Source organism: Danio rerio, chromosome 21, assembly GCF_052040795.2.
Source record: "Danio rerio strain M-AB ecotype USA chromosome 21, GRCz13ab, whole genome shotgun sequence".
Lineage (NCBI taxonomy): Eukaryota > Metazoa > Chordata > Actinopteri > Cypriniformes > Danionidae > Danio > Danio rerio.
In genome coordinates, this window is record NC_141041.1 from 46,029,840 (window position 1) to 46,041,863 (window position 12,024).

A 12,024-nucleotide genomic window follows, 5' to 3' on the forward strand; every position below is an offset into this window, starting at 1 on the left:
AGTGCTGTATAGAACTGTCTTGGAAATTATCTAGTCAAATATTATTTTCTGTCATCATGGCAAATATAAAATAAAGCAGTTATTAGAGATGCGTTATTAAAATACGTTTAAAAATGTGTTGAAAAAATACTCTCTCAGTTAAACAGAAATTGGGGGAACAATAAACCTAAAACAAAAACCTAAAACCTATGCCTAAAGATGGTATGTGAACCAACACTTATTTTAATGGATATACCTGTTAAAAAAACATACCCGTTTTGTTTAAATGCACCAAAATTTACCTTTTGCATACTAATTTTCTAAGGGCGTGAAGAGACAGAGACCTATGCTAATTTATATAAAAAATCATTACATGCAATTTATTTTAACTGACTTCACGTATACATGGACATTACTTCCACTATCAAAAAAAAAGGAAAAAAAAGAAAGAAAGAAATGACAAACCTCAAGTTCCCTGCAACAAGGTTAAATGAAATTTAGAATCTTCAAGTAACTTTCGGCAACAGTTAAAATGGCAGATTAATGATGAAACCATTCGACTTCTGAAGCGCATCTAAAGATCTCGCACACACTACGGAAAATGTAAATCAAGATGAACCGATGAGATATGAATGGGGCATTTTTAGGTTATGCTTGTTAAATATTCATGAGCTGAAACTTTATCTTGAGATGGATAGGGACATGACTTTATCATAAAAGGTTTCATACGCTAGATTAGTTAATATCATGACACAGTTGGCACAACAAGACTGCTCAGAATTTTGCCAAGACTTAAAAAAGGTACGCGCTGTTAATCTGCGTAATGAATGAGAAAATGCCAGAGAGGTAATGGATGCCCGCCACATAGCAGATGAATAATTGAGCGTCTGGGGGAACAGGAGAGGTGGATGGGATCGGATGGTGCATCTGTGTCACTGCACTGCCTGGCTTCTCTTTCTACAGCCACCATCACGGTCACCATGGAGGTATAACAGGTGTTTACTTCCAACTGCCAGAAACATGTTTGCAATGTCATTTACCAAACCACTTTGGTGGGGTGTTCATTTAAAGTTTTTTTTACATGCTGTTTAACGCTTATATTTTATATTCCATTCGATTGACTTGCATCAGCCAAAGGCTAAGAACTTGACAAATATATTTGATCGAGCTATATTAAATAAACATAAATGCATAATTGTGTTTATTTTTAATGCCCTATAGCTGTGAGCAGGGCAGGTGAGAGCAGCTCTGTCACATTCAACAGCCAATGAAGATTAGGGGTCAGCCAAGGTGAAAGTTCGTGGAGTAGACTGTGAGCTTCAACTTTCATTGCAATTTCAAATGGATTTAAATAAATACAAATCAAAATGTGGTAGCCTGCTATATATTTGTGTTATTACTTTTAATAATGAACACAATATTCTACACATGATAGTTTATTTACATAAAAACAAAGAATTGTCATAAAAAACATATATAGTATAGCCATGCTTGTGCATTAAAGTGGACATGTATAATTCTGGAGATACATAAGGGTATTTTTAATTGTTATAAGCAGCCTACTGTAAATAATTATTGTACTGTAATTCATAAAGTAAAACCGAAAAATTATTTACAGAATTACACTTCTGTCTACAGTTTACCATCCGATTTCCTATTTTGGCATTTGAAAACAAAGACATTTAATAAATTTAGCATTGCTATTATCAGATTAAAAACTGATCTGCATTTCAATATGTTAAAATAAAAATATAAATTATTACATTTTTAATTAATTTATTTATATCAATTTATTTATTTAATCAACGTCAATAAAATCATTAGTTTTATTATTAGGCTAAATATGTCAATATTTAGGCTATTTATTTTTTTTAAATCACTTCGTTGAAATACTGGGTTAAATAACCTACGAAATCCCACGCGTGAGTGTCAGACCAGTTTGCCACTTGTATCCCGAGTAGATGGAGGCGGGAGGGCAGTGTGAGTTTGGGGTGGGGGGAGAACCCGTGAGGCGCTGCCAATGGAAACTGAACACACACGAGGAGCGTCGAGCCAGAGCGCCGCGTTTCCTCCATGTCAGGTCCACTCACCTGCAAGGTGCGCAACGAAGATGATGACCATGAACGGCAAGCAGCACTTCTCCATGCACCCTGCGCTGCACCCGAGCTCCGAGGGCATGCGGCGGGTGTGCCTACCTGCCCCGCAGGTACGTCTCACGCTAAACTCCTCGTATTGTTACCATTCTGTCACTTTGAGGTGTTTTGAGTTGCTCCAGCATCCATTCATCCCTCCCTCCCAACTTCTCCTTTCTTTACTCTGACTCTCTCTCTCCTACCCACATGCCTATCCAAGCAAAGCTGCTGCTTTCATATTAATTTTTATGACCTGTGCTTTGAGGAGGGTGCTTGGGAATGTTCTTTAATCCAGAGTTGACACAATTCCCCACTGACTTCCATATGCGCGCTCTTGCCTGCAGCTCCAGGGCAATATATTCAGCGGCTTTGATGAGAGTCTGCTGGCCCGCGCTGAAGCTCTGGCGGCGGCTGACATCGTGTCTCACGGCAAGAGTCACCCTTTCAAGACGGACGTCACCTACCATACCATGAGCAGCGTGCCCTGCACCTCCTCTTCGTCCACAGTGCCCATATCTCACCCATCATCCAACCTCCCGTCGCATCATCACCACCACCTCAGCCACCAGACCCTGGAGGGGGACCTACTCGACCACATTTCCTCGAGTTTATCGGTCAGCGGCATGGGGGCGCCGCCGGATCCATCGGTGATGACCACACAAGCCCACCAGCATCACCTGCAAATGGGTCACTTACACCAAGCAATGGCGATGGGCCACCCGCACACCCTGTCGGTCCACAACGGCATGGCGTGCGTCAACGACGTCGAGTCCGATCCAAGAGAGCTGGAGGCGTTCGCGGAGAGGTTCAAGCAGCGGAGGATAAAGTTAGGAGTGACCCAGGCGGATGTGGGCTCTGCTCTCGCCAACCTGAAGATACCGGGGGTCGGCTCGCTGAGCCAAAGCACCATCTGCAGATTCGAGTCCTTAACACTTTCACACAACAACATGATCGCCCTCAAACCCGTCCTCCAAGCTTGGCTGGAGGAAGCTGAAGCTGCTTACCGGGAGAAAAACGGGAAACCGGACCTTTTTAATGGGAACGAGAGGAAACGAAAGCGTACGTCCATCGCGGCTCCGGAGAAGCGTTCGCTCGAGGCATATTTTGCAATCCAGCCGCGACCGTCGTCGGAAAAAATCGCGGCTATCGCGGAGAAGTTGGATCTAAAGAAGAACGTGGTTCGGGTTTGGTTCTGTAATCAACGGCAAAAACAGAAAAGGATGAAGTATTCAGCAGTGCACTAATACTGTTAGAGCAAAGTAGACATTTTAGGAACACCACAGGGATCTAAATCTTTCCCCCCCTCATAATTATAAGCCTATAATATTTTTTCACATCGCCTCAGACTGGTGGAAACTGTGCGAATTATTCCAGGACGTCTGTAACCTTTATAAAGCATTGATGCCCCTCTTTAAAATGTCATAACATATCTGTCATACCAAATCTGTGTGTTATATGAGGCATGTAGTCTTTGAGTATTTTTTACATGTGGGTACATGCAAAGTTCAACAGCCTTTCAAACGATTTAGCAATCAAAAGTTCATTAAGTCCTGTATGACTTTGGTAATCGAAGCAACAGTAGTTGCTTGAGCGTTTTCATTCAGCAAATTTGCATAAAACATTGACTAATTAGTCTCGGTTTAGTTTTAAATATAGTTTACCATAGTAGTGCGGCAAAGGGCCATTATTCATTTATTAATTCATTTTTATTGGCTCGAGATGTGTTAAACTATTTATCTCGAAAGGCCTTGAGAAATTTGACTCTGCTCCGTTGAATAATTCGCACACTGTGATGTACAATTTCAAACTTGAAAGTATGTCGATCATATTTACACGCAGTGTTCATGTTACTTTTTATTTATGTGAGCAAGACTCATGGAAAAATGTGTAGCATTTAATGTTAATGTATGGGATTGATTGGGATTACACATTGATGTGTTTTTTAATTAGCCTACACTAACAGTGTAACATGGACATTGTTATGTAAATTATTATTGTTTATTTTATTAAAATAAAAAATCTATATTTAATTTATCACTACTTTACAAAGCAATACTGTTGAATTCTTGATATTTTAATAATAACATCTGCAATGCATTTTCCAGGATCAACTGAACAGCTACTAAAACTTTGTTTCAGTATTATCACACGCGAAATTATATTTTGAAGTGTGTACGTGTGTTTTGGTATTTAAAGACTTATTTATATTCCTATACATTTTTGCGCACAAAGTCTACTTTATTGTTAATATTATCACTTGAAATGTGCTTTGAAATTTGTAATAATCGCTTGAATGTTTTGTCAGATTGCACATATGGTGAAAATCACATGTTCTCACTAACTGTCACGATTTTTTTCTCGTGAACGATCATCAAACTGATGGTGTAATAAAGAATGCTGCTATTTGATTTGCATAATGTAGCCACTGCAATCACTCTCACGTTTAAAATTCACTTTACAAGATGTGTGACATTTAATGTTAATAAACTGTTAATTTTTTTCAAAGCCATGGGAGTTTTATTTAATCACTTGTGTAAAAACAAAAAGAAATTTTATATATGAGAAAAAACTCTCTCTCTCTCTCTCTCTCTCTCTCTCTCTATATATATATATATATATATATAAATAAATAAATATATATATATATATATATATATATATATATATATATATATATATATATATATATATATATATATATATATATATATATGTAGTTGAAGTCAGAATTATTACACCCCCCTTTTATTTTGTCCCCCAATTTCTGTTTAAAGGAGAGAAGATTTATTTATAAACATAATAGTTTAAATAACTAATTTTTAATAATTGATTTATTTTATCTTTGTCATGATGAGAGTAATATTTTACCAGATATTTTTCAAGACACTTCGATACAGCTTAATGTGACATTTAAAGGCTTAACTTGGTTAATTAAGGTTATAGGCAGGCTAGGGTAATTAGGCAAGTTATTGTAAAAGGATGGTTTGTTTTGAAAAAATGTAGCTTACAGGGGCTAATAATTTTGACCTCAAAATGTTTTTTTTTAAATATTAATTAAAACTTTTTATTGCAGCCGAAATAAAACAAATAAGACTTTCTCCAGAAGAAAATACTATCAGACACTGAAAATGTCCTTGCTCTGTTAAAAATAACTTAATTAAAAATGTATTTATAATAAATTAATTTATTATAATAATTAAAAAAAGAAAAGAATTCATTCTGACTAATAATAATTCTGATAATAATATTATTCTGATAATGATTCTGAATTTTGATAATGATAATAATGATTCTAATAATTCTGACTTCACAAACAATGTCTGATTGTGTGTGTGTGTGTGTGTGTGTGTGCATCCACTTGTATTCTTTTTTACATTGTATAAAATTATATCCAGAGTCTTTCGCGTCAAAATCATTGTAGTATCATTAATTTTTAATAATTGCGCTGTTTTATTTATTAGCTACTTCAGCTCAAATATGATTAAACATTAATGAGTTATACAGACTAATCACCACCTAATTACGTCATTTAGGAAAAGATAGAGCGAGAAAGGATTAAAAAAATAAGACAATTTCAAGTATTTTCCCTCCTTTTCTAATTTGGGTTGGCAACATGTTTAAGCAGACGTCGCTGAATAATAAATGTCTGTCACGGCTTTGTGCAGAGGGATTTGAAATTATTAAGTAATGACGATGCAATATTAATTGTATATTGGTATAAAACAGGCAGAGAGCTGAAGGGAGAGTTGTTAGTCAGGAAACGCTTCTTACAGGCTCAAGGGAAGAGAAGAGACGCTGTTCAGGTAGGACGATGAATGATTATCTGAGTTGTTCACTGTCAGGTTGTAAGAAGTAATAGTTATATTGTTGCAGCCGTGTGCCTTATGCTGTTACAGGCGTTTCAATTATTCCATAGAAATGCCGAGAGCGTTAGATTATTATTGTAGCAAAGTATATTATTGTATTAGTATAGTATTGTAGAAAATATGCTTGTTTTTCCCATTTTTTTACGTTATTTTAATACGCAAGTTTTGGGTAGGTGATGTGTGTTATTATTACCTTAACTTGGTAATTTCAAAGATTGACTGCCACAAATCCCTTTTAGCATGTATGATATTGTTTTTAATTATTACACAACATTTTGAAAGTGTTTCGTATATATTTTATTAGTTTGATATAAAGACAAATAGGCCTGGGTTACATTTTAAAATGCATTATACGATTTTTTTTTTTCAAAAATATAGCCTAACATTTCCTAAGATTGATCATAATTCATCAGTTATATTAGGATTTTGGAGGAGGTGGGCAATGGATAAGATTATATTACATCGATGATATTTACTTTTAAAACAATATAATTATCATTAAATCATTATTATTATTATTATTTACATGACATCCAAACAACGCTGTGAACCAGCATAAGTTGAGCTGGGGCATGTGGCCAGTGATGAGGACTGAATTATTGATGATCTTTCGAAAGAGGCCTCCAGCAACTCATGTGTCATAAAGAACATCATATGGCACGTTGAATGGTAATGTTTGACTCTTGCTTTAGGGACATCAACTTTTCCCCAGTCAAAAATTCTATAAGTATCAACTTCACTGTAGCCTATATGTAGTACAAATAACAACCAATTGCAATTTGCATTTATTATCCTATTTTAATATAGGCTGTTACCTGGCTATTACACGTAGGCATAAACAACACAATCTCACGGCAATTCGTAACTTTTTGATTCAGTGGCTAATTCGTATAAATTCGTACGCATAAACTAACTTGTGTCGCACATAAACTATAAATAAGGTTTTACAATTTACAAAAGTTTATTGTGCTCAGTCGGTCTCGCACATACAAAGAAAATACCTGTGCATGTTCAAAATTGGTGGAATATGTTTGGACTGAAATGTTACTGGACTGTAAAAGTATTTACATTTAAATTTTTGCATATTTTCTTTAATATTTTACGTCGCAAGAGAGCATTTTGTTTTAGACCATGTTGCAAGCGCATCAGGGTGTTTGATAATGTGTCCAAAATAAGCATTCTCCCATGAAGAAAATAACAAAACAAAAAATGAGTTATATTAATAAGTTTCACATATCCTCCGTTTAAAGGGAAAAACAAGAATCAATAGATTTAAAAGGGTTTAATGTTTAAAGCAGGCAATGACTACAGCCTAAATTCTTGACAGCGAGGTTGTAAGATACATGCGTATCTGTCTGAAACAGAGTATATTGATTTACAATTTGTTTTAACATGTTGATTGTTTTGTGTAGCTTATTGTTCATTCTGATTTATTATTTACTGCGCTTATGTTTTTTTCATAAAGCAATTTCTGAATGCAAATGTGTGTGTGTGTGTGTGTGTGTGTGTGTGTGAGAGAGAGAGAGAGAGAGAGAGAGAGAGCGAGAGAGAGAGAGAGAATTCATGTTTTTATTTCAGAGCAAAGAAGATCTGACAGAATGAGGATGGAGACCATGCAACCATAGACTGTCTCTTGGAAGATGGTGCGCCCCCCTCTCCCTCTGCGGGGCAAGCGGTTGTTCTTGCTCTGACACTCCGGGTTTGCGCACGAGAATGGCAGAGTTAAGACATCGACGCTTTAATTATTTATACAGTGCCAGCAGCAACACATGAGAATGCAGCCAATGCGGAGGCAGACAGCGAGCCCGGTGTGCTTTATTAGTCCGTTCCTATCATCATCACACGCCAAGCCACCTTAGGCATTTGCCCGCGGTGTCTCAAAGCGATAACTCACGGGGTTATCCAGGGGGGTACTGTTACCGGGAAACTTGAGGCCGTCCTTCAAAGGTGAATTTTGGGCGTATCTTTGTTGTTAGGCTATCTCTTTGTAGACTACTTGAATGTCAAACACACTCTTGCCAACTTTGCTAAATTAGGCTATACATTGCTCTAAAAAATCGACGAAAGTTTAAGAATAGTAAAATAATAAGCTAGTAATAATAACAATATAGGCGTATGATGATGTCACAATTTCTGATATCACAAAACTGCACCAGGCATATTTTAAGTTACTGGCAGTTTCTCGCAATTTAGATAATTACACATTGCAACGAGATTAAACTCGCAGCTGCAAAATTATAAAGATTATAATTCTTTAAAAAAAAAAGAAAGAAAATTCGACATAGACAATCATGTTACAAATTAAGTTTCCTCGCAATTTAAACTTTTGTCTCTTGATCTTGCAATTCTGACTTTTTACAATTTTCTGTTGGAAAGAATAAAAAACGAATTGTAAAGCCTTTCATTTTGCAAGAGAAAAAAAAATGTTGGATAAAAAAAGATAAATGTAAATCAAATATCTGAAAAAAATATATATTATGAAATTGATTTAAAGAAATAGGCATAGGTCACAATTTTAAAATACACATATTTTAGTATGTGCAGATATTATTTTAAAAGAGCTGTTTTAAAACTTACTGTAGCCTACTTCACTGTATATATTGCGCGATTGAAGTATAAATATAAAAGCAACAGTAAATCTAAAATGAAAAAGCTCCAGGCGGCATTTAATGATGCCCTGCGAATTTTAATTAAGCCCCCGAGATGCGTGCAGGACAGAAGTAAGGCTAATAACAAAGCTCTTTACTGTTAAGGAAATCTGTGTTTAATGTTTTGTGTGGACTAAGTAGGTCCTAATTTAATTATAATTGTTTTAGGTGATGCCACATTATACAAGCTACCGCTTCTGACACTGGAATTATTGGATTAAATGTTGTGTGTGTTTTAAATAGTAATGAAGTAGCTTTTGTACACTCATGATTATGTTGTTGATTTATTTGGGGTACTTTGTTAGGTACTGGACTTATGAGTCTGAAATAAAAAGAATGATACAAAAATCTTATTATTCATTAATTCACCCAAATACGATCTGGTAAAATAAGTATGGTCGTTTATTCTGGCCGAAATTTATATAATTCTCATTCTGGTTTTGTTTTAAGACATTTTGAAGTTTCCTGTCTACAAAACCTAAATTTCTTTTAAAATAGGCTCACCCTTGAAATTATATGAAATATAAGCCAAAGGTTTAAAGATGTTTTGACCGAATTTGAGACTAATATCCAAAACTTGTTTTGAGCTGCTTATATAAACGTTATTAAAACGTTTTACACTGGTCAAATATAAAACGCATGGATATAACATTCCACAATAGCATAGTCAAAACTAGATCAGGTTATATAATTGTTTTAAACATGCAATGACTAATGAGTCCAAACAAAAACCTCTGTCAGATTTCTGTCAGTGGTAAATAAGCAATACAATGAGTAGGCCAAGGCTGTAAAGCTAATGAAAGTTTCAGTATCAATTACTTTAAGACAGAAAAAAGTAGGCTAATAATAAAACCAGAATATTCACAAATCGAACAGTAGCCTAAACCTACTTGGATGTAGGACTGAATAAAGTTTACAGGAGTCATGATTGGAAATCACTCATTCTTTCTTTGACCTAACCCTTCTCCATCAGGGGTCGCCACTGCGGAATGATCCGAATGGTGAAAATTAAACGCAGCTCTTTAGGCTTTAGTTGGTATTAGACCTAGTATGTTGAGATCAATGCTGTCTCGGCAATTCGTAACTTTTTGATATAGTGGCTGTTGGTTTGGATTTGTACGATCACATTCGTGCAATTTAGTACGATTTGTTCACCCCCCAATTACGGTTGTATTTAGTGGTGGGTTTGGTGCAAAGCGTCCTTTCAAATATCGTACAATTTCGAACTCGTATTATGGCAAAAAGTAAATAGGACATACTTCAACTGAATGAAATTATAAAAAAGATTTTAGTTTAAAAATAGGTTGGGAATATTTTAAATATGATTATTTTACTTTATTATAAATATATTCACTTGAGCCTGTTATCATGCGTCCACTGAACTTAAAACATGGCATTTTGAGTATTGACTGGCTGACAAACTCAGGACACAGTTGTGAAAAATATATTTAGTGTTAAAAAAGCTAAACATTTTAATCTACATGAAATGCTGAAGTATAGGGAATGATTTCATAAACAATCATAATTTTCAACAATCAAAATTCCAATAAAGTGGTAGGCTATACACTTGTGTTAAGCAGCTGTCTAGTAATTGGCCATTGAGAGAATGGTTATGGCTTTAATTCTACTGTACATGCAGCACTAAATGCGTTCTTGAATTAAAGGAATAGTAGGTCTACTTTAAAAAAAAGTCCTAATTTTGATTTCTTTCCATTGTTACAAACCTTTATAAGTTTCTTTATGACATGAAACTAGCTGGGAGAAAACTGGAAACCTGTAACCATCGAGTTCCATGTTTGTTTTCCTGCTATGAATGTCAAAGGTTACAAGTTTTCAGCTTTCTTCAAAGGTCAAAGGTTTGGAAACACTTAAGGGTGTGTTATTTGTTATTTTTAGGTGAACTATCCCTTTAACATGCAAAATTCCTAGATTTTTTTAAAAACCCAGAAGAGCAAGTCCAGGCTATGTGACACCACAAAACTGTAATGGAGTTGACCCTGTGGCTGATAGGGACGGGTATCTGATCATTCGCGCCCCTTTTAAAGTGTGCCGGATTGTGGGACGTGTGCACACTTGGCTCTTGAATTGCCTTTGAATAATACATGCACTCATGCAGCTTGCTTATGTCACTCCACATGTTCTCGTGAGCTCCCACTATGGGGCACTGGTCTACACCTCATTGCTAAACACTTGTGAAAGCAAAGATTGCACATATTTAACAGCAGTAGATCAACAATTTTCATTAAATTGATATCCAACATGCTTTTGTATTTGATAAGAAAGTTCAGCAACTCTTTCTTGCGTCACAAACCTGTTTGAGTTTCTTTCTTCTGTTGAATGCAAAAGAAGATTTTTAAATATGCTAAAAACCTGTAACCATTACTTCCATTGTTTTAGTTTTTCATAGGAGGTCAATGGCAGGTTTTTAACACTCTTTAAAATAAATAATTTTGTGTTCAACAGAAAAAAAAGAAACTCTTTAAGGTTTGAAATCACTTGAGGGTGTCAGTTTCCATTTTTGGGCGAACTATCCCTTTTACAGTTAACCCAAAAAGTTAAGGTAACTCAAACCATTTGAGGAAACTGATTGCAACAAACCATTTAAGTTCAAAAATGAATCCCAATGAGTACCGTGCACTTACTCCATTTGAGTAAACAAAGCAATTTGAGCACAGTAAAACGCAATAAAGGAAGAGAACTCAATCCTACTGAGAACTGTAAAACCCAATAAGTTAAGAAAACTCAAACTGTTTGAGGAAACCAATTTCAACTAACAATTTAAGTTAAAAAAACTAATCTATATGAGTACTTTGAACTTATGTAATCAGACAATCTGTGAAAATTTTCTTGCTCTGTTAAACATCATTTGTAAATATATATACATATATACATACATAAATATATATATATATATATATATATATATATATATATATATATATATATATATATATATATATATATATATATATATATATATAATATTTATATATATATATATATAAAATTCAAATGGGGCTAATAATTCTGAATTCAACTGTATAGTTGTTTAATAGAGTTAAGGTCAAATGTAATAACCAATATATATATATAATATTTCACAAATTATGTTTAACAGAGCAAGGAATGTTTCACACTATTTCCTATATATTTTTCTTCTGGAGAAAGTCTCATTTGTTTTATTTCAGCTAGAATAAAAGCAGTTATTTTATTTTTAAAACCATTTAAGGTAAATATTATTAGCCCCCTTAGGCAAAAAAAACAATTTCTGTTTAACGGAGAAAAGATTTTTATAGCACATTTCTAAACATAATAGTTTTATTAACTCATTTCTAATAACTGATTTATTTTATCTTTGACATGATGACAGTAAATAATATTTTACTAGATATTTTCAAG

At 34.6% G+C, this 12,024-nt stretch overlaps 2 protein-coding genes and 1 long non-coding RNA gene across 3 annotated transcripts in view; 2 read left to right on the forward strand and 1 right to left on the reverse strand.

The window, feature by feature from the left end:
* pcyt1bb (phosphate cytidylyltransferase 1B, choline b) overlaps positions 1 to 12,024 on the reverse strand; it is a 658,357-nt gene that overhangs the window by 549,456 nt on the left and 96,877 nt on the right. The window lies entirely within an intron of this gene.
* On the forward strand, positions 2,090 to 3,355 carry pou4f3 (POU class 4 homeobox 3). The gene is given in 2 exon segments (NM_131278.1): positions 2,090 to 2,185; positions 2,456 to 3,355. Coding segments are annotated over 2 exon segments (996 nt in total).
* Positions 4,956 to 6,237, forward strand: LOC147838966 (uncharacterized). Its single transcript, XR_015520939.1, has 2 exons — positions 4,956 to 6,054; positions 6,093 to 6,237. It is a non-coding gene; the product is annotated as an uncharacterized LOC147838966 (long non-coding RNA).